Below are 23,977 nucleotides of genomic sequence, written 5' to 3'. Positions count from 1 at the left end.
TATGAAAATGCCTAACGTTGCAAAAATTTGCCGCAATTCCAAGTTAATCCAAAATTTTACAATTTTTCAAAGCTTTTTGCTTCATTTCTTCTTTGGTGACACTAGAGGGAGAATAGAAACTAACTTCAAGGTTTTTTTGATTACTACAGGTTGTTAATTACCCCAACAATGGGACACTCCAGAATTCCCAATGTTTGGGTATATTTCAAGCAAATTTGCATTGTTAAAAAAATGCAACCCATAGATGTTCCCTGTAGATGTTGAATGTATTTTCCGTCATTGATGAAGAAATATAAAATTTCATTTCGTAAAACATTTGAACCCTTCAGCCAGAGAAAGGAGTGAACTTTTTGGTTTATCCATTAGTAAACACTATTCAATGGCTACCAGCAGATTTTCAGTATCGTAAAGCTTCATGAGTCCCCCTGAAATGTCCTTGGGGTGGTTCACAATAGTGACTTCTTACAAAAGATATACTAACTAAATATATGCAAATGAACCAGAGCACATACTGTATATTTGACTATTCAGCTCTATGGGGCATTAGGGTGGTTCTATTCTTTAGATATTAAGTATGTAATCACCTTAGATCTGTCATATTAAGATGTTCACCTATACATCTTATACTTTTTTCTTTTAGGTAATATAGCAGCTGAGCAATTGTTCACCAAAGGAGCTGGAACAGGTAAGTCAAAAGTTATATTGATTAATATAATACTATAGGATATTAGTGCTCAACTTAATTTTTACTTTTATTTTATTCTACTTTTAGTTCTATTATTTTTTTTTTAAATCTTTTTTTTTTTTGGTTTTGATAAGTGTTTGGAGGGAATCCTCAGTAGAAGGACGTCTTTACAAATGCGTCAACAGTACATAAGATTACCAGTAAAAGCAGTTTTAGCACCCCATAAACTTCAGACTTAACGGATTCAGCCTTTTGTCTAATGTGTATGGGAGTCCCGGACAATGTATTGTCCCATGAAATGTCGATTCAGCATGTCTTATTTAGGACTGCCGATCATATTTTCTCTTGGTGATAAGCCACCACCAAACATTTCTGGTGACGGCTCTCATAGAAAACACAGAAGTGCTCTACCGATCGATCACTCCTGTGTATAGGACAGCTTGTCGAGATGGCTACTTGACGAATGATTGACCAAACCACAATTTGGCCGACAGCCATCTAATGTGTATGTTGGGCTTTTCTCACTCTGTCCTTATGTATTCAATACAATATACTTGTTATTCTGTAATTAACCCTTCCCCTACTAATGGTAATGAGGTGAAAACATTCAATTCAATGTAGCTTGAGATATTTCAACCGTTGACTAGAGTTGTCAATCCATGCCATGAATTCCTGGACAGTTCCCCTAAAATAGGTGATTTTTCCACTACCCATAAAAACCTTGGTGTAATTATTTAACATGAACTAGAGGTAATTTTTTAATTTTAGAATTTTCAAATTCTGATTTATAATCAATATGATATTTTATGGTTTTTCAGTGTGTCTACAAAAATTCTTAGCTGTCTGTGATTTTTGATAAATTGTCCAGAAAAAAAAGGAAAATAAAAAATGAGGTTGGCAATAGAAATGATTGAATCGATTCACAGGACCCTGGTCCAGCAGCCACACCAGTAGTCCCAATAGTCCCAGGATACCGTATGGTATGGTATGGTGAACCAGCTCCTACCTCCAGGAATCCCTTGTGCCCCATCAGATTTGTGATATACTAATCAAAAGAGGTGTTGGGGTTTCCGACAAGTAGGAGGCAATTTGCAGGTCTCCTGTCCAGCAGCTATGGACTACTGATGTGGCCGCTGGACCGACCAGGGTCCGACAAATCCATTCATTCATCTCTAGTTGACAACCCTGACAGATGTTATCCAGAATTTGAAAGAAATGTCAGCATTCTTCCAGGAACAACACAACACTAGTCTATGGATTATGTCTGGTACTATTGCTTTCCTCCGTTGAAGTGAATGCCGCCAAATTGCTATACCATACACAAGCTGCGGACCGGTGTATCACTGTTTCAAAAAGAAAGCGGCTGTCTTTTTCTAATCCTGGAGAAGCCCTTTAAGTATTGCTATGTTTAAGCCATTGCCTTTATTTATAAGGCCCATAGACATAAATGGAAAAAAACATAGTCATTTGTATCCTTTTATTCAATTGTAGCAGTTAAACACTCTTAATTCTAGGGTCCATAGTCTTTTTTAAAAATGTCATACTATTTTGTATAAAGATTTGTTTCCATGGTAACAGACTACAAATTGTGTGTAGTCGGGTAAAGCACCATACTCCCTTTTCACTTAACCTTAATTCCTGCTAAATTACATTTGCATGGTTAGTAAAAAGTAGTGACAAAATGAGTGCAAATCAGACTACATTGTTTGTGGCTTTCAACCATAGCTATGCATTGAAGCTGTATACCCAAAACACAATGGAGATTTTAATTAAGGCTTATAGAAAAGTGTTATCAATTTTTAATTTTAGATGCCATGAAACAATAGAAAATTAGGGGAACTTGTCACCAGCTTTTGCCACCTAATCTGGGAGCAGCATATTGCACAGGCAGAGACCCTGATTTCAGGGATGTGTCACTTACTGGGCTGCTTGCTGTAATTTTAATAAAATCATTGTTTTATCAGTAGGAGATTATCACTAGAGGACTATAAAACCTGCTGTGATGTTTTCCTCCATATTCATTAGTTCTGTATAACCCCGCCCCCACCACTGATTGGCAGCTTTCTGCCTATGCACAGTATACACAGAAAGCTGCCAATCGCTGGTGTGGGTGGGGTTATACAGAGCTCAGCATACAGAGAGCTACTAGATCTGCAGCAGAGAAAACATTAATTTTATTGAAAAAATTAAACACATAGCTCAGTAAGTGGCAAATCACTGGAATCAAGGTCTCTGCTCTTACATCATGGAGCTCTCAGATGGGTGAGCAAAATCCTGATGGTATATCCCATTTAAATCAGTTGTAAACATGGATCTTCCTTTTAAAGGAAGAGTTCACTTTTAGATAGTCCATGTGTAAGACACTACTTTCTCAGCTCATGCGCTTGGCATCATGCAGTATATCTATAAAAATGAGCAGTGCATTAGCAAAGATGATAGAAAAGGCAGCACTAGATGATGAATCTACATTTACAGAAGCACTCCTCCTCCCATTAAAGTATTTAGCCTCTTAATATATTATAGTCATCATTTTATATAGCACTGTACTTACAATTGCTCTTTTTGCCTTTCTACCCAGCTAATTCTTCTCTTTTCTCTGCACTATGTAGAAACAGGAAGTCTCTTGTCCCTGCAAAAATCATTCCCCTCTTCAACTCCTGACCCAGCCTCTCCCTTCTCGTCCTTGCCAGGGACGTTTGCAGTGACTCATGACTCATTGCGGGAAAATTGACCTCCTGTTTCTACATAGAGCTTAGAAGGATTCAGCTAGTCAGTTTTTAATCACGTGATGTCATAGACCTAATGGATAAGGGAAGAATTAGCTGGGTAGAAAGGAAAAATGAACAATTGTAAGTGCACAGTGCAATATTATATGATGATTGCAATATATTAAGAGGATAAAAGCTTTGATGGGAGGAGGAGGAGTGCTTCTTTAAATATTCGCCCCGAGGAAGGCTCTGTTGAACATTGTACTGGTGACATATGTGATAAAATGAAAAATAATTATTTATGTGAGTACAGCCTCTCTCTGTATTTGGCTTATATACTATATGATTTTTGTTTGAAGTTGTTTCTAGAATGCAAAAATACATCCTCCATGCTCTATGAGTATAATATCCTCCATTCTTTTCAGTATTGAATTATTTTTTGTCTGATTTTGTTCTCTGCTTAGCAGATCCAGATATATATATGCAACAAAGTGTAGGATATAATGACTAAATGTCCTTTTGATATATTGAAGCCATTGAGACTGTCTCACTCCTTCACTGAATGTGGACCTGAGAATCCTGGGAGACCATGGATATATCTGAGAATAGAAAATACTGTAAATTATAGATCAGAAAAGGGACAATTTCTAGCTATCCCTTCTAGCTTACTTGTATAGATGCCTTTTTCTCTTGTACCTCTGCTGCCTTAAAATAGAATAGGAAAGGTTATTTACTGCAGCTCAATAGATTTGTCAGATATTGTAAAAAAAATAATATATATGTTAAAAAAAAAAATATATATATATTAGTGTTGAACGAGTGCATTCGTTACTAATCTCTATTCGCACGGATAGTACGGTATTCAGGTTACTCGGTATTCTGCGAGTATTTGTGTACTCGCCTCGCTATAGTCGGATATCCCGCCCTGCAGTTTTGGCGCCTCCTTTGCCTCCACTAAACATGCTGGGCTTCTTAACCAATCACAGTAATGCTGCAGACATCTTGGTTGTGGCATTACTTTGATTGGCTGGCCTCCCAGCGTCATAGGGTCTATTTAAGCCCTGCCGCCGCCATTTTGTGCACATTACGTCCGGAGCCTGGATTCTACAAGCATAGGGAGAGATCGCTGAGCTGCTAGGGTGTGTTTAGGCCTCTTGATAAAACAAAAGCCCTTGTAAGGGCTACCTGCAGTCTGTAGTAGTTCTGTGTTTAAGGGAGCCGCTCACTAGCTCCATAATACCACCAAAAAATAGCTTTTTTCAGAGCCGAAGACTCACAACAAAGTCAGAGTACAGGGAGGGAGAGATTGTGTATTAGGTAGGAAGAGGTTACACTGTTCTTCCAGTGTCCATCTTAAAACAGCTCTTGTCAGAGGCAAAGCAATATTTTTCCTGCACACACAGAAGTAGCATTTTGTGCTGCCTTTTTTTTATAGCACTGGTCTATTTTCCCTGCTGTTTTAGGGGTCAGAGCCTGGCTTCTGCCATATTAGTGTACGTAAAAAATCTTTGATTGCCCTGCACAAAGCAGTAGTCCAAACATTTCCTACTGCCTGCTACAATCAAGCACCAGGCCATTTTAACAACTATTTTGGAAGCCACCATACCAAGGGCCACCAATCACAAATAGTAGTTAGGCTGGAGTAGGAATACTGTGCTGGTTTGTCCACTGCACAATGTGCATAGGGTTTCTAAAAATTAGCCCTATGGGCTGAGTCATGGTTGACGCAGGAAGGAAACGGGTTCTTATGGGAAGGGGGTGACGTTAACAGCAGTAGCATGAATCTGCATTTTTGGTGAATTTAGGTTGGCTTGCTGTCATCTGGAGGGATTTCAAACTGTGGAGATATCCAGTCCTTGTTGAATTTAATCAGAGTAAGTCTGTCTGCATTTTCCGTGGAGAGGCGTGTGTGCCTATCAGTGATGATTGCCGCAGCGGAACTGAAGACACACTCAGATACCACACTAGCAGCCGGACAGGCCAGCACTTACAAGGTATATAAGGAGAGGTCAGGCCAAGTGTTCAGCTTTGACACCCAATAATTAATGGAAACTGAAGCGTCAGAAAGGACGCACGTATGGTCACTTAAGTACTCCTTGACCATGTTCTGCAACTTATCCCTCCTTGGCTTTGTTACAGGCACAGATAGCCTTTACTGTTGTGCTGGTCTATTGAAAATTGCCCAATTTGGGCACATTTTGCCCCCACCTCTGTTGGAGCTGGTGTTCTTGTCTCTCCTCATTATCCCTTGGTGTTGAAAAGAGCCGGTACCTCAGCCACCAGCATTGTCTGAGGGTGATGTTTTCAGCAACTGATCTATAACAGCCCTCTTGAACAAATCAATTGTAAAACTCTTTGTTGACTTCAAAAGGAGAGAAGCAAATTTCTCCTTGTACCCTGGATCGAGAAAGGTGGCCAACTAGTATAGGTCGCTCTTGTCACCTGCACCTTAAAAACATCTCCAGAATCCGACCTTTTCTCACCTTTGAATCTGCTAAAACTCTTACTGTCAGTCTTATTCACTCTCATCTGGACTACTGCAACTCTCTTCTGATCGGTCTCCCTCTTACCAAACTTTCTTCACTTCAGTCTGTCCTGAATGCGGCAGCCAGGGTCGTATTTCTGTCCAGCCGCTTCACCGATGCCTCCATCTTGTGCAAGTCATTACACTGGTTGCCCATTTGCTACAGTGGCCCTTATAAACTCATCACTCTCACCCACCAAGCTCTCCACAGTTCTGCACCGATTTATATCTCCTCTCCCGTCTCTGTCTATCGCCCTACACGTGCCCTCCATTCTACAAATGACCTAAGACTAACATCCCCCATAATCCAAACCTCACACCTCCGTCTCCAAGACTTCTCTCCTGCTGCACCAGTTCTCTGGAATGCTCTACCCCAGATGATCCGACTGATCCCTAGCCACCACGTCTTCAAGCGCGCTTTAAAAACCCATCTCTGTAAACAAGCCTACCACCTCAACTACTCAGTAAACTAACTTTCCCTTGTTCCCTCCTTCTAAATATTATGCTGAATCTGCACCATACTATTCATCTGTCTCCACACCCTCCATGCACACAATAACTATACTCGATACTTGATTATTGCACTTAAACATACTGGCTGATGACCGGATCATGCAGTCTTATATTAAAATGCCTACTTATTATAATTGCCAGACCTGAAATGTTTCTGCTTAATTGTAAAGTGCTGCGGAATATGTTGGCAGTATATAAATAAAATTTTTTATTATTATTATTATTACTGTTGGATAAAATGTGTATCACGCGAGGGTCTTGCCACAGACACTTACACATGAACGGTGCCATGTGGGCCAAGCTGCAAAAAGGCAAATGTTCTGTGTCCCCAACAGTAGAAACAGTACCTATCCTCTCCTCACGCTGACTTGCCTCTTCCTCCACCTCCTCCTCTCCAGCCCATCCAGGCTGGACAGACATGAAGCTTGGGTTGGGTGTCCCCTCTGTAGCATTACGAGTCCCCTCAGTAGCACAGAAAAAAGTCCTCTCCTTCCTCATCTTCCTCCTCATCACCCAGTGTTGCCTCAGAATATTGGCTAGGCTGGGTAGTATCACCCATTGGAAATCTGGCTCCATACCAACATGCTGGGCACTCAAAGCTTCCTCTTTGAGATTATGCAGTGATTGTTTCAAGAGACACAGCAGCGGGATTGTTACGCTGATAATAGCCTGATCACCGCTCACAAGGTTGGTGCAGTACTCAAAGTTCTTAAGAACCTCACAAATGTCAGCGATCCACACCCACTCGACAGTTGTTATGTGTGGTGGCTGACTCTCAGTCTGACCGGCATGCTGAAGCTGGTATTCAGCTACTGCCCTCTGCTGTTCGCTAATCCTCGCCAACATATGATAGGTGGAGTTCCACCACGTGGGCAGGTCGCAAATGAGTCGGTGGCTTGGCAAATTCAAGCGCTTTTGCAGTGCTGTAAAAGCAGCAAAAGCAGTAGAGTAATGGTGGAAATGGGCGCTAATACGGAGCACCTTCTCAAGTAGGTACGGCAAGTTACTTAAAGTTTTCAGAAATATCTAAACAACTAGGTTCAGCACGTGAGCCATGTATGTCACGTGTACCAGCTTGCCGATCTGTAAAGCCACCACCAGGTTACGCCCATTATCACAGACGACCAGACTGGGGTGTTTAGGTGCAGCGGGGAGAGCCACTGATTGGTCTGTTGTTTTAAAGCTTGCCACAGCTCTGTTGCAGTGTGTGCTTTCTGACCTAAAGAGATCAGCTTCAGCAGAACGTCTTGCCACTTTGTTGATGCGCTGCTACACAGGTCCCAGCTTGGCAGTGAAGGGGAGGGTAATTCAGCAGAGGATGAGGAGCAGGAGAAGGGGAGAGAGGAAGTGGAATATGAAGAGGTGGAAACCCTGACAGAAGTTGGGCCCTCTATCTTAGCGTGGGTGGGATGTGTGATTTTCCAGTTTGCGCCTTTGTCCCACCCTCCACCAGGTTCCCCCAGTATGCCATGACAGAAATGTATCATCCCTGTACACAACAATTTGTCCAGGTGTCGGTTGTTAGGTGGACCTTCCGGGTTACGACGTTGGTGAGAGCACGGTTCAGATTGTTTAACACATGCTTGTGTAATGCAGGGATAGCACACCGGGCAAAATAGTGGCGGCTGGGAACACTGTTTCGTGGGGCAGCCACAGCCAAGAGATAACGGAAGACTGTGCTCCCACAAGCCTAAACGGCAACATCTCCACAGATAGCAATTTGGCAATGTGCAAGTTTAGCAAAACCTACAAAAGACAAAAATATATCTCATACCCTACCATCATTATATATAAATGTAAAGCAAAGTTGCATAATAAATATAGGGTACTTAGTGAACTATTTTTGATCAAAAAAGTATACAAGCCGTCCCACCAGCGGCAAGGTGACCCTAAATTGGGACGGTACCTATACTGTCTATATTAAAAACCTTACTGTATATCAAAGTTGAAGTAATGCATATAAAAGGGTAGACAAATAGGACCGGGTCCCAACTCCAGACCACCTAGGCCCGTGGTAAGCTACATATATACTAATCAGCTCAACAAAGGGGATGCCACACCCTTAAATTGCACAGAATGAAAACAAGACAAAAAACCAAGCAATGTGAACTGAGGTCTAAGATGGTAGACATGCAAGAAATAGGAGCATGTTCACACTAGCAAAAAGAAGCAAAACCTACAAAAGACAAAAATATATCTCATACCCTACCATCATTATATATAAATGTAAAGCAAAGTTGCATAATAAATATAGGGTACTTAGTGAACTATTTTTGATCAAAAAAAGTATACAAGCCGTCCCACCAGCGGCAAGGTGACCCTAAATTGGGACGGTACCTATACTGTCTATATTAAAAACCTTACTGTATATCAAAGTTGAAGTAATGCATATAAAAGGGTAGACAAATAGGACCGGGTCCCAACTCCAGACCACCTAGGCCCGTGGTAAGCTACATATATACTAATCAGCTCAACAAAGGGGATGCCACACCCTTAAATTGCACAGAATGCAAACAAGACAAAAAACCAAGCAATGTGAACTGAGGTCTAAGATGGTAGACATGCAAGAAATAGGAGCATGTTCACACTAGCAAAAAGAAGCAAAACCTACAAAAGACAAAAATATATCTCATACCCTACCATCATTATATATAAATGTAAAGCAAAGTTGCATAATAAATATAGGGTACTTATTGAACTATTTTTGATCAAAAAAATTATACAAGCCGTCCCACCAGCGGCAAGGTGACCCTAAATTGGGACGGTACCTATACTGTCTATATTAAAAACCTTACTGTATATCAAAGTTGAAGTAATGCATATAAAAGGGTAGACAAATAGGACCGGGTCCCAACTCCAGACCACCTAGGCCCGTGGTAAGCTACATATATACTATTCAGCTCAACAAAGGGGATGCCACACCCTTAAATTGCACAGAATGCAAACAAGACAAAAAACCAAGCAATGTGAACTGAGGTCTAAGATGGTAGACATGCAAGAAATAGAAGCATGTTCACACTAGCAAAAAGAAGCAAAACCTACAAAAGACAAAAATATATCTCATTCCCTACCATCATTATATATAAATGTAAAGCAAAGTTGCATAATAAATATAGGGTACTTAGTGAACTATTTTTGATCAAAAAAAGTATACAAGCCGTCCCACCAGCAGCAAGGTGACCCTAAATTGGGACGGTACCTATACTGTCTATATTAAAAACCTTACTGTATATCAAAGTTGAAGTAATGCATATAAAAGGGTAGACAAATAGGACCGGGTCCCAACTCCAGACCACCTAAGCCCGTGGTAAGCTACATATATACTAATCAGCTCAACAAAGGGGATGCCACACCCTTAAATTGCACAGAATGCAAACAAGACAAAAAACCAAGCAATGTGAACTGAGGTCTAAGATGGTAGACATGCAAGAAATAGGAGCATGTTCACACTAGCAAAAAGAAGCAAAACCTACAAAAGACAAAAATATATCTCATACCCTACCATCATTATATATAAATGTAAAGCAAAGTTGCATAATAAATATAGGGTACTTAGTGAACTATTTTTGATCAAAAAAGTATACAAGCCGTCCCACCAGCGGCAAGGTGACCCTAAATTGGGACGGTACCTATACTGTCTATATTAAAAACCTTACTGTATATCAAAGTTGAAGTAATGCATATAAAAGGGTAGACAAATAGGACCGGGTCCCAACTCCAGACCACCTAGGCCCGTGGTAAGCTTCATATATACTAATCAGCTCATCAAAGGGGATGCCACACCCTTAACAAGTTTAGTATTTGGGCCTGTGGATGCGTGGCTGGGTATTTACGCTTTCTTTCCAAGCTCTCAGGCACGGACAATTGGACGCTTTGCTGGCACAAAGAAGTGGATGTGGTTGATGTTTGTTGTGTGTGAGCAACTGCAGCTTGTGGGCAGGAGGAATGAGTGCCTTCTTCTTGAACAGATTCTGAAGGACATAGCCCAGGCATCATGGCATAAGTCTCCACCTTTATCTATCCCTCATCCCCTCTAGATGGCTGGACCATAATTGTACATAAGCCCCTGTCCTTTGTGTCACCCCCACCTCATTGTAGATCGTAAGCTCTTACGAGCAGGGTCGTCATTATTTTTGCTTTACATATTGTATTATCTTTAGCTATGTTACTTATGACTGTTGAATATGAACCTCTGAATTGTAAAGCGCTGCGGAATAGGTTGGCGCTATATAAATAAAGAGTATTATTATTATTATTATTATTGGTTTGACCCACAGATGCAGATTTGGTACCCTGGTGTTCCACCCACCTACTGGGGTGCTTGACTGCCATGTGGTTTCTTGTACTGGTGGTGCTCAGGTTGCCTTTGCCCTGGCCTCTGCTCAACTTGGTATGGCAGATGCTACAGACAGCAATGTTTTTCTCTGAAGAACTTTCAGAAAAAAGAATTCCACACAGCAGCTGAATGCCCCCTAGCCCTGACTTGGCGCACAGCGGGGGTGCTCTTGGGAACAGTTGACCCAGTTATCACTCTGCGCAAACCATGACCCTTGGTGCCTGTGTTGGTGCTACATATCCATCTTCCTCTGTGTTGCTGTCATGGCTATGATTGCCAACAGTCCAGATCGGATCAGTGGACTCATCATCGACCACCTCTTCTTCTATCTTATCCTCCTTCCCAGTTGACATTGTAGGCTGACCTGATGGCAATTGTGTCTCATCATCATCAGCCTCCACCTCTGGAGACAGTAAATGACGTTCCTCCAAGTGGCTTTCTTCTGGCCGTAGGTCCTCAAATACTTGAGCATCAATGCACGAAACCTCCTCTTGTCCCTCTTCAATGCTGCACAGTGATAGGCCAGAGCCAACAAAGGGTTCGTACATCGTACCAAACAAATCCTTGGAGTGGCCAAGCTTGGGGTCATATGTGTCCTGTGGCTGATAATGTGACTGATAATGGCGGGAGGAAGGAGAACCAGCTTCAGGATTGGAAGGGCCAGCCTTCTGTGTATCCACAGTAGACTGTGAGGTCGTGGAAGATTTGTTGCTGCTTGACAAATGCGTAGAGGCCTTGTCTTCTATCCAAGACAAAATATGCTCTCACTCTTCTGGCTTCCACACACGTCTACGTTCCAGACCAGGAACTTTTTCCCGGAACATAGTGGATGCATCAAGCTTCTTCTGACCTGACACAGACTGAGTGCCTTCTCGCGCACCACTGACAACACCACATCCACGTCCCTTAACAACAGGCTTTTTTGGCATTTTGGGTTTTGTTGACAGATTTTCAGATGTTGATGGCACAAGCCAAGCTAACTGTCACAGGCACAGCCAAGATAGTGAGTCAACTATGACACAGCCCATAGGGCTAATTTTTACAAATCCTATGGACATTTTGCAGTGGACAAACCAAACAGTATTCCTACTCCAGCCTAACTACTATTTGTGATTGGAGGCCCTTGGGATGGTAGCTTATTGCATCAACCATGACTCAGCCTATAGTTCTAATTTTCACAAGCCCTATGCACATTGTACAGTGGACAAATCTGGAATGTACAGTAGTCCTACCAAACTAATATTTGTCATTGGAGGCCCTTGTCATAGGTTGTGCCACATTGTAACTGTGATAGTTTATAGTTTATAGTTTATAAGGCCGAAAAAAGACAAGCGTCCATCCAGTTCAGCCTATTTCTTGTGCACTGCAGCTATTCCGCAGCGTTGATCCAGGGGAACGCAAAAAAAAAAACAAAACAAAACAAAAAAAAAAAACATGCGGTATAGGCCAATTGACATCATTGAGGAAAAAATTCACTTCCCGACACCAATCTGGATTAATTAACTATCACTAAGCATAAGATGTAATTTTATTGTTCTCAAGAAAGGCGTCCAGGCCTCTCTTGAACTCATTAAGTGAGTTGGACATCACCACTTCCTCTCCCAGAGAGTTCCAGAGTCTCACGGCTCTGACCGTAAAGAATCCCCTTCTATGCTGGTGCAGGAACCTCCTTTCCTCCAGACGCATAGTGTGCCCCCTCGTCTTTGTCACCATCCTTGGTATAAACAGGTCATGGGAGAGATCTCTGTACTGCCCCCTGATGTATTTATACATGTTTATGAGGTCTCCCCTAAGCCTTCTCTTTTCCAACGTAAATAGGCCTAATTTTGACAACCTCTCTGTGTATTCTAGTCCCTCCATTCCCTTTATTACCTTAGTCGCCCTCCTTTGTACCCTCTCTAGCTCCAATATGTCTTTCCTGAGCACCGGAGCCCAGAACTGTGCACAATATTCTAAGTGCGGCCTTACCAGCGCTTTATACAGAGGAAGAACAATGTTCTCATCATATGCCCCTATTCCTCTTCTGATGCATGCCATGACTCTATTTGCCTTCGCAGCTGCTGCCTGACACTGGGCACTCCAATGCACTCCAATTTAATTTGCTATTAACCAAGACGCCCAGGTCCTTCTCCATGTCAGATTTCCCCAACGGTTTCCCATTTAATATGTATGGGTGACTGCTGTTTTTCTTTCCCATGTGCATGACCTTACATTTATCGGCATTGAACCCCATTTGCCATTTTTTGGCCCAACTCCCCAATTTATCTAAATCCTCCTGTAGCTGTGCCCTATCCTCATCTGTGTTAACTACTTTACAAAGTTTAGTATCAACTGCAAATATTGCTATTTTACTATGCAACCCTTCCACTAGATCATTAATAAATATATTAAATAATATAGGGCCCAAGACAGACCCTTGAGGCACCCGGCTAGTAACCCTGACACACCCTGAGCTTACTCCATTGATAACCACCCTCTGCTTTCTATCACTCAGTCAGCTATTTACCCACTTACACACATTATCCCCCAGACCAAGCATTCTCATTTTATATACCAACCTTTTGTGTGGCACGGTATCAAACGCTTTGGAGAAGTCAAGGTATACAACATCCACTGACTCTCCCCGGTCCAGCTGTGAGCTCACCTCCTCGTAGAAGGCAATCAGGTTTGTTTGGCAGGAGCGATCTCTCATGAATCCATGTTGATATGGAGTTAGACAGTTATTATCATTAAGATATTCTACAATAGCATCTCTAAGAAATCCTTCAAACAATTTACCCACAACAGACGTTAAGCTGACTGGTCTATAGTTCCCAGGGTCACTTTTAGACCCCTTTTTGAATATTGGTACCACATTTGCTTGGCGCCAGTCTAGTGGGGCGGTCCCTGTCCATAAAGAGTGCTTGAATATAAGATACAGCGGTCTGTCTATCACATTACTTAATTCTTTTAGTACCCGGGGGTGTATGCCATCTGGGCCTGGTGACTTGTCTATTTTGATATTATTTAGGCGTTTTTGAACTTCCTCCTGGGTTAGGTGGGTGATATTTAGCGGAGGGTTTACTTTATCACTTTGCATTTCCTCCGTTAAATTGTTTTCTTTTGTGAAAACAGTGGAGAAGAAGCTATTGAGTAGGTTTGCTTTACCCTCATCGCCCTCTATGATTTTACCCAGGTTATTTTTCAATGGGCCAACTCCATCAGTTTTAATCCTTTTACTGTTTACATAGTTAAAGAACAGTTTGGGATTCGTTTTACTTTCTTTGGCAATTAGTCTCTCTGTCTCCTCTTTTGCTATTCTTATTTGTTTCTTACAGATTTTGTTTTTTTCCCTATAAGTTATTAGCGCTTCCTCGCTGCCTTCTTGTTTAAGTTTACCGAAAGCCCTTTTTTTGTTTTTCATTGCCCTATTGACTTCCTTATTTAGCCACATTGGCTTCCTCCTATTCCTAGCCCTTTTATTCCCATAAGGTATGTACCTTCTACAGTGACTATGTAGGACTGTTTTGAAAATTTCCCATTTTCTGTCCGTGCTCCTATTACTGAAGATACTATCCCAGTCTATAAGGTGAAGGGCATCTCTTAGCTGATAAAACTTTGCCCTCCTGAAGTTCAGTGTTTTTGTGACTCCCTTGCTGGGCACCCTACTGAAGCACATGTGGAATTGTATAATGTTGTGGTCACTATTTCCCAGGTGCCCCCCAACCTGCACCTCAGTTATTCTGTCTGGCCTGTTAGTTAATATTAAGTCTAAAAGGGCCGTCCCTCTAGTTGGTTCCTGCACAAGTTGTGACAAATAATTGTCTTTGATAATTGACAGAAACCTGTTTCCTTTCTGAGATCTACAGCTTTCGATTTCCCAGTCTATATCGGGGTAGTTGAAGTCCCCCATAATAGGGGATACATATTCAATAGAAATTTACACTGACTGTTGATGACCGACTGATGGCCCTCTGAAAACTTGAATTGAGGGCCACAACTACTACAGTACTCCATTGTAGATAATGTTTGTCAAGGGAGGCCTTTGTCATGGAATCTTCCTGCACCTGTGACACAGCCCCCAGCCCAAGGAGTAATTTTTTGAAATACCATGCACATTCTGCACTGGACCAAGTATTACAGTATCAAGAAGTCTTCTCTTCCTATATAATCTGGGGAATATTGACAATCAAAATCTCTGAATCATTTGGGGAAGCTTCTCCAACCCATCTTGGAGGGGGGCACCATATATACTTTGTCCATTGACTTGCACAAGTGATATATTTGAGCTTGTCATCCAGTTGACTAGTGCAGCTTTATTTTTCCGGGTTCACAGAGTTCAGCCATACCTGAGGATCGTAGGCCGCACTCACTGCTACCTTCTAGTACTCCATGTCTCTTGGCCTTTTTCTCTGTAGTCTCTGCCCTTAAATTAGTTAAATAATAGAGTGAGGGCCCTACAATGTGAATAAGTGAGGGCACTCAAATGTATTATACACAAGATGGACCTCCAAAATCTCTAGGAGGGCACTTCAAAATTTATGTTACAGGGCCCCACGAAGGCTCTCACAAAACTCAGCTTTCCTGCCAATTGCTGGCCCTCTGAACATTTGAATTTAGGGCCGCAGTATTACATGGTGGTGGAGGAGGAGGAGGAGGAGGTGGAGGAGGGTCAAGCCCAGCACTACAATGGGCACATTGTAAACTGCTTTTGAATATGTTTTCCACTATCTGAGTGTCAATGATGGAGGGACCACCCAAATGTCTAAGTAACAGCTGTCCCTCCAAAACACATGTTACAGAGCCACCTGAGGCCTCTCAGGTCAAAGATGATCATACCTACTGGTGCGTTCTAGCTGTGCTTGTAAAGTGCTAGGGAATAGCGAACTAAAAATGATGTATGACCGATGGACCTACAAAATGTATAAGGCGAATAAAAGCCAAAACAGTATGTGTGAACAAACGCTAAAAGGGATATTTTTTTGGTTTCTCTGCTTTATTTAGCCTTATATACAAGTGATTGTGAAGGAAAAACAGTTTCTTAACCTTTTTGGACTGTTAAATGCAATTTAGGTTAGGTTTGGTGGTTGTTCTTGTGTGTCTGTAAAAGTGGCGTAATACTGCATCAAACATTCTCAGAAACCATATGTGAGTCAGAAATACATGCAGGCATATTCTCCAGGCTCTTCCCATTCTGTTTCATCACTTTCCCATCCATTTCAGCCTTTTCCTCAGGCCCCCAGACCCCTTTGTAGGGTCCAGCCGAAAATTACTCACATTTCCAATGGACTTACATTGTACTCGTTATTCGGAACGAATACGCGATTATTACAAAGTACTCGTTACGAGTCTAGTGATTACAAATATTACAGTACTTTCTCATCACTAATATATATATATATACAGTGCCTACAAGTAGTATTCAACCCCCTGCAGATTTAGCTGGTTGACACATGCGGAATTAACTTGGCATTGTGACATTTGTACTGTAGATCAGCCTGGAAGTGGGAAATGCACTGCAGCAAATTTTGTTTTTGTTTTTTTTTTGTTTTGTTTTTTTAAACGTAAAAAGTTAATTCAGAGTGTCATTTATTATTCAACCCCTCAAACCACAAGAATTCTGTTTGGTCCCCCTAAAGTATTAAGAAGTAGTTCAGGCACCAAGAATAATGAGCTTCATATGTGTGGATTAAAGATCTCTTTTGCCAGCCTTTTCTGACTATTTAAGACCCTCCCCAAACTTGTGAACAGCACTCAGACATGGTCAACATGGGAAAGACAAAGGAGCATTCCAAGGCCATCAGAGACAAGATCGTGGAGGGTCACAAGGCTGGCAAGGGGTACAAAACCCTTTCCAAGGAGTTGGGCCTACCTGTCTCCACTGTTGGGAGCATCATCCGTAAGTGGAAGGCTTATGGAACTACTGTTAGCCTTCCACGGCCAGGACAGCCTTTGAAAGTGTCCTCCCGTGCCGAGGCCAGGCTTGTCCGAAGAGTCAAGGCTAACCCAAGGACAACAAGGAAGGAGCTCCGGGAAGATCTCATGGCAGTGGGGACATTGGTTTCAGTCAATACCATAAGTAACGTACTCCACCGCAATGGTCTCCGTTCCAGATGAGCCCGTAAGGTACCTTTACTTTCAAAGCGTCATGTCAAGGCTCGTCTAGAATTTGCTCATGATCACTTGGAGGACTCTGAGACAGACTGGTTCAAGGTTCTATGGTCTGATGAGACCAAGATCGAGATCTTTGGTGCCAACCACACACGTGACGTTTGGAGACTGGATGGCACTGCATACGACCCCAAGAATACCATCCCTACAGTCAAGCATGGTGGTGGCAGCATCATGCTGTGGGGCTGTTTCTCTGCCAAGGGGCCTGGCCGTCTGGTCCGCATCCATGGGAAGATGGATAGCACGGCCTACCTGGAGATTTTGGCCAAGAACCTCCGCTCCTTCATCAAGGATCTTAAGATGGGTCGTAATTTCATCTTCCAACAAGACAACGACCCAAAGCACACAGCCAAGAAAACCAAGGCCTGGTTCAATAGGGAAGAAGTCAAGGTGTTGGAGTGGCCTAGTCAGTCTCCTGACCTTAACCCAATTGTAAACTTGTGGAAGGAGCTCAAGAATAAAGTCCACATGAGACACCCAAAGAACCTAGATAACTTGGAGAAGATCTGCATGGAGGAGTGGGCCAAGATAACTCCAGAGACCTGTGCCGGCCTGATCAGGTCTTATAAAAGACGATTATTAGCTGTAATTGCAAACAAGGGTTATTCCACAAAGTATTAAACATAGGGGTTGTATAATAATTGACCCACACTTTTATGTTTAAAATTTAATAAAATTCAACTACGCAACATAACTTTTTGGTTTGTAAGATTTATGCTTCTGTTCATAAAACCTACTCTCGTTTGCAGTTTGAAGGCTCTAACTTATTTGCATCTTATCAAACCAGCTAAATCTGCAGGGGGTTGAATACTACTTGTAGGCACTGTATATATATATATATATATATATATATATATATATATATATATATATATATACAGCTATATGAAAAAGTTTGGGCACCCCTATTAATCTTAAGCTTAATGTTTTCATAAAATTGGTGTTTTTGCAACAGCTATTTCAGTTTGATATATGTAATAACTGTTGGACACAGTAATGTTTCTGCCTTGAAATGAGGTTTATTGTACTAACAGAAAATGTGTAATCTGCATTCAAACAAAATTTGACAGGTGCATAAGTATGGGCACCCTTATCATTTTCTTGTTTTAAAATTCTCCTACCTACTTTTTACTGACTTACTAAAGCACTTTTTTGGCTTTGTAACCTCATTGAGCTTTGAACTACATAGCTAGGTGTATGCAATCATGAGAAAAGCTACTTAAAGTGGCCACTTGCAAGTTGTTCTCCTGTTTGAATCTCCTCTGAAGAGTGGCATCATGGGCTCCTCAAAACAACTGTCAAATGATCTGAAAACAAAGATTATTCAACATAGTTGTTCAGGGGAAGGATACAAAAAGCTGTCTCAGAGATTTAACCTGTCAGTTTCCACTGTGAGGAACATAGTAAGGAAATGGAAGAACACAGGGACAGTTCTTGTTAAGGCCAGAAGTGGCAGGCCAAGAAAAACATCAGAAAGGCAGAGAAGAAGAATGGTGAGATCAGTCAAGGACAATCCTCAGACCACCTCCAGAGAGCTGCAGCATCAACTTGCTGCAGATGGTGTCACTGTGCATCGGTCAACTATACAACGCACTTTGCACAAGGAGAAGCTGTATGGGAGAGTGATGCGAAAGAAGCCGTTTCTGCAAGCACGCCACAAACAGAGTCGGCTGAGGTATGCAAAAGCACATTTGGAGAAGCCAATTTCTTTTTGGAAGAAGGTCCTGTGGACTGATGAAACCAATATTGAGTTGTTTGGTCATACAAAAAGGCGTTATGCATGGCGGCAAAAAAACACAGCATTCCAAGAAAAACACTTGGTACCCACAGTAAAATTTGGTGGAGGTTCCATCATGCTTTGGGGCTGTGTGGCCAATGCCGACACCGGGAATCTTGTTAAAGTTGAGGAACGCATGGATTCCACTCAGTATCAGCAGATTCTTGACAATATTGTTCAAGAATCAGTGATAAAGTTGAAGTTACGCAGGGGATGGATCTTTCAGCAAGACAATGATCCAAAACCGCTCCAAATCTACTCAGGCATTCATGCAGAGGAACAATTACAATGTTCTGGAATGGCCATCCCAGTCCCCAGACCAGAATATCATTGAACATCTGTGGGCTGTCCATGCTCGGCGACCATCAAACTTAACTGAACTGGAATTGTTTTGTAAAGAGGAATGGTCAAAAATACCTTCATCCAGGATCCAGAAACTCATTAAAAGCTACAGGAAGCAACTAGAGGCTGTTATTTTTGCAAAAGGAGGATCTACTAAATATTAATGTCACTTTTCTGGTGAGGTGCCCATACTTATGCACCTGTCAAATTTTGTTTTAATGCAGATTGCACATTTTCTGTTAGTCCAATAATTAATTATTATTATTGTTAAATACAGTACAGACCAAAAGTTTGGATACACCTTCTCATTTAAAGATTTTTCTGTATTTTCATGACTATGAAAATTGTACATTCACACTGAAGGCATCAAAACTATGAATTAACACATGTGGAATTATATACTTAACAACAAAGTGTGAAACAGCTGAAAATATGTCTTATATTCTAGGTTCTTCAAAGTAGCCACCTATTGCTTTGATGACTGCTTTGCACACTCTTGGCATTCTCTTGATGAGCTTCAAGAGGTAGTCACCGGAAATGGTCTTCCAACAATCTTGAAGGAATTCCCAGAGATGCTTAGCACTTGTTGGCCCTTTCGCCTTCACTTTGTGGTCCAGCTCACCCCAAACCATCTCGATTGGGTTCAGGTCTGGTGATTGTGGAGGCCAGGTCATCTGTCATAGCACCCCATCACTCTCCTTCTTGGTCAAATAGCCCTTACACAGCCTGGAGGTGTGTTTGGGGTCATTGTCCTGTTGAAAAATAAATGATGGTCCAACTAAACGCAAACCGGATGGAATAGCATGCCGCTGCAAGATGCTGTGGTAGCCATGCTGGTTCAGTATGCCTTCAATTTTGAATGAATCCCCAACAGTGTCACCAGCAAAGCACCCCCACACCATCACACCTCCTCCTCCATGCTTCACGGTGGAAGCCAGGCATGTAGAGTCCATCCGTTCACCTTTTCTGCATCGCACAAAGACATGGTGGTTGGAACCAAAGATCTCAAATTTGGACTTATCAGACCAAAGCACAGATTTCCACTGGTCTAATGTCCATTCCTTGTGTTCTTTAGCCCAAAAAAGTCTCTTCTGCTTGTTGCCTGTCCTTTGCAGTGGTTTCCTAGCAGCTATTTTACCATGAAGGCCTGCTGCACAAAGTCTCCTCTTAACAGTTGTTGTAGAGATGGGTCTGCTGCTAGAACTCTGTGTGGCATTGACCTGGTCTCTAATCTGAGCTGCTGTTAGCCTGCGATTTCTGAGGCTGGTGACTCGGATAAACTTATCCTCAGAAGCAGAGGTGACTCTTGGTATTCCTTTCCTGGGGCGGTCCTCATGTGGCCAGTTTCTTTGTAGCGCTTGATGGTTTTTGCAACTGCACTTGGGGACACTTTCAAAGTTTGCCCAATTTTTCAGACTGACTGACCTTCATTTCTTAAAGTAATGATGGCCACTTGTTTTTCTTTACTTAGCTGCTTTTTTCTTGCCATAATACAAATTCTAACAGTCTATTCAGTAGGACTATCAGATGTGTATCCACCTGACTTCTGCACAACACAACTGATGGTCCCAGCCCCATTTATAAGGCAAGAAATCCCACTTATTAAACCTGACAGGGCACACCTGTGAAGTGAAAACCATTTCCGGTGACTACCTCTTGAAGCTCATCAAGAGAATGCCAAGAGTGTGCAAAGCAGTCATCAAAGCAAAAGGTGGCTACTTTGAAGAACCTAGAATATAAGACATATTTTCAGTTGTTTCACACTTTTTTGTTAAGTATATAATTCCACATGTGTTAATTCATAGTTTTGATGCCTTCAGTGTGAATGTACAATTTTCAAATTCATGAAACTACAGAAAAATCTTTAAATGAGAAGGTGTGTCCAAACTTTTGGTCTGTACTGTATAATTTCTATGTATATAATTATTTATTATATTTTTATTTATATAATTAGATATGTATATAGATATATATATGTATAAAAATAGAAGCAGCACCGTCACGTCAGTATAAGGTGCAAGTCCAATTCTAATCTCAATCAGGTCCACAATAGATATCAAAAAATGGAAGCTGCACATTAGATGAAAAAATTAGATTCCTTCGTTAGCGCTTACAGTGGGGAAAAAAAGTATTTAGTCAGCCACCATTTGTGCAAGTTCTCCCACTTAAAAAGATGAGAGAGGCCTGTAATTGACATCTTAGGTAGACCTCAACTATGAGACATAAAATGAGAAAACAAATCCTGAAAATCACATTGTTTTATTTTGGAAAGTATTTTTTTCAATTTTTGGTGGAAAATAAGTATTTGATCAATTACAAAAGTTCATCTCAATACTTTGTTATATATCCTTTGTTGGCAATGAGAGAGGTCAAACGTTTTCTGTAAGTCTTGGCGTTATCGGGAGGCTGATGTGTGTCAGAAGGGATACTTACTCACCAATTTATAACCTTTTAAATGCTGATTTACAGCAACATCTAAGTGGTTAACCTAAGCTCGGAGATAGCTCTGATCTCAGCAATTACACTCAGGTGCAGGCTGTATAACACAGATGTTACCTTCACAGTGTGAAGCAGGCTTAAGCTGAGATCCTACTGCATACATGCAGTGCACACATCTGCCATATATATAAAGGAAATATGGACCGATAGGGCGCATTGGGTACTGTGGGCCTCGGCTGGATTCGCTAGCTGCTTACTCTGGCCTTGGCAGAGGGTATGACCAATCCCATTCTGATATTGATGTAATATCCTAACAGTAGACTATTAACAGAATGATCCTGGAAAACCCCTTTAAGTTATCAATAATTCAGTGTGTATATCCAGCTCATATTCCTGCTATTTATTGGTTCTGGGTCTGCCACAACTAAAATAATTCCATTTTTCATTAAAGCTCTATGTAAAAACAGACAAAAAATGTGAGCTCAATATGTCCCACCGATGCCCCTGAGATTCTGCAGTATTGATGTGAAGAAAGGCGAGTGCTGGGGTGAAATGCAGTTTTTCTCATTTGCCTTAGCAATAACTCTCATTTCTCCGCTGGGGCGAAGGGCTTTTTCCTGGGGCACAGTGAGACTTGACTTTTTTTAACCTCACAACAAAATTATAACCTTTTAGAGAAAGAATTCCCTTCCTTGGCACTTCGGTAACATCTCATAGCAACAACACTGCGGCTTGTTAAATGAAAGAAAGTTATTATAGTGATGAAAAATAATAAAAGTTTTGTGGGGGCGATTTCTGCTGTGTGTGAAGCCTTTGCCTTCTATCCCCGTAATAAAGTATTGTTAGCTTAGTATTACATACCGTATTCATCAAAACTATGGGAAGTATAGGAACGACAGGTGTAGCAACTCCTAATGTACTATCCATTGGGAGCAATTGTGCACTGCTTACCTGCAGCCCCATGTAAGAGCATAAAAAAACAATACAAGATTTCATTGTGATATCATTATTTTAGGATAATAACAAAAATGATACTATAAAATTAATGTGCAAAGGTAGTGCAGGTATCTGTATATATATTTCTTTCCTTCTTTCTTTCTGTCTTTCTCTTTTTATTTCTTTCTTTTTTTCTTTCTTGCTCTATTTCACTCCCTTTTTTTCATAGTGTATTAATTTGTTCACATCTATCTCTCATCTTTTTCTTGTTTCTTTCTTTCTTCCTTTATTTCTCTCCTCTTTTCTTTCTTTCTCCCACTCCCTTCCTTCTCCCTATTCTCTCTTTTTTCTTTCACTTGATCCTTTTTCTTTCTTTTTTTTCCACTTGATCATTTTTTATTTCATTCCTCTCTTTCTTTCACTTCATTTTTCTTTCTTTTTTTCACTCCCTTTTTTCTTCTTCTTTCTTTCTTTTTTTTCACTTGATCCTTTATCTTTCTTTCTTCTTGATCTCCTTTTCTTTCTTTCTTCCTTACTTTCTTTCTCTCCCTTTTTTCTTCATCTTCTTTCTTTTTTTTTCTTTCACTTGATTCTTTTTCTCTCTTTTTTTTCACTTAATCATTTTTTATTTCATTCTTTCTCTCTTTCACTCACTTCATTTTTTCTTTCTTCCTCTTACTCCCTTTTTACTTCTTTTTTTCTTTCACTTGATCTCGTTCTCTTTCCTTCTTTTTTTCACTTGATCCCCTTTTCTTTCTTTCTCTCTTTCTTTCCTTCTTTTTTTCACCTGATCCCTTTTCGTTCTTTCTTTCTTTCCTTCCTATTTTTCACTCTCTTTGGCGATGCAGGTAACCAGGAGATCTGATAACATCCATCTCTATAGATCCATTCCTGATCATATATGTGTATCTTTCTTACTGTGAAGTGTGTGTACAATCGCGGTTTGCTGGACATGTATGAGATGTGTTTTGACAATATCGGTCTATTCTTGTTGTCACTTTAAAAGTAATGATGGCTAGAAATCTCCAATAGCGGTGGATTGATGTGATGACGGATCCTATAGAATAGTATAGCAGTTGTATATAACACACTTGGAAAGCTTCATCACTTTTTGTTTGGCACATAATAAGATATAGAGCGTCCGACTGCAGCTGTTTTGCTGTCACTTTTCTTTGGAGCGTGAATGCGGCCTCTCACGGTCTGAGATGGATGATGTCTAGGGTTTTGTCACCAGTGTGGTTTTTTATTTCCTTTAGGGAACAGGTCACTATTTCTTTCACGTATCCATTATGGATTATTTTCCACTTGTAATGTTACATTAGCTTCTTGTGTAGATTGACGGTTTTCTGTATATAATATCCACAGTAATTAGAGGCAAATCTGTTTCATCCTCTACGCAGCGGTGGATGCATTTTAGTTTAGGGTTTCTGCTTTGAGCTTCTCTACAAATTCTATAGGTTAAGTCTAGCCCCTTAGTGACCACTAATATGTCCTTTTACTGACCTGAGATATAAGAGAATAGCGTCCCCCGATGGGTGAAAACGCAGCAGCTGTCAGCTGTACACTA

The 23,977-nt window shown here is 41.1% G+C and overlaps 1 protein-coding gene across 14 annotated transcripts in view; it reads left to right on the top strand.

Moving 5' to 3' along the window:
- Positions 1–23,977, top strand: part of NRXN1 (neurexin 1) — a 1,901,072-nt gene that overhangs the window by 500,312 nt on the left and 1,376,783 nt on the right. For all 14 annotated transcript variants that reach the window (XM_073672110.1, XM_073672115.1, XM_073672114.1 and 11 more), the window contains one exon: positions 641–685. In XM_073672110.1, coding sequence (XP_073528211.1) covers positions 641–685 — 45 coding nt within the window. The remainder of the gene's footprint in view (positions 1–640; positions 686–23,977) is intronic.

This window comes from Phyllobates terribilis, unplaced genomic scaffold, assembly GCF_046119375.1.
Source record: "Phyllobates terribilis strain yellow unplaced genomic scaffold, ASM4611937v1 Scaffold_3__8_contigs__length_932513732, whole genome shotgun sequence".
Classification (NCBI taxonomy): Eukaryota; Metazoa; Chordata; class Amphibia; order Anura; family Dendrobatidae; genus Phyllobates; species Phyllobates terribilis.
Note: the sequence above shows the minus strand (reverse complement) of the source record. Positions and strands in the feature narration are given on the sequence as shown.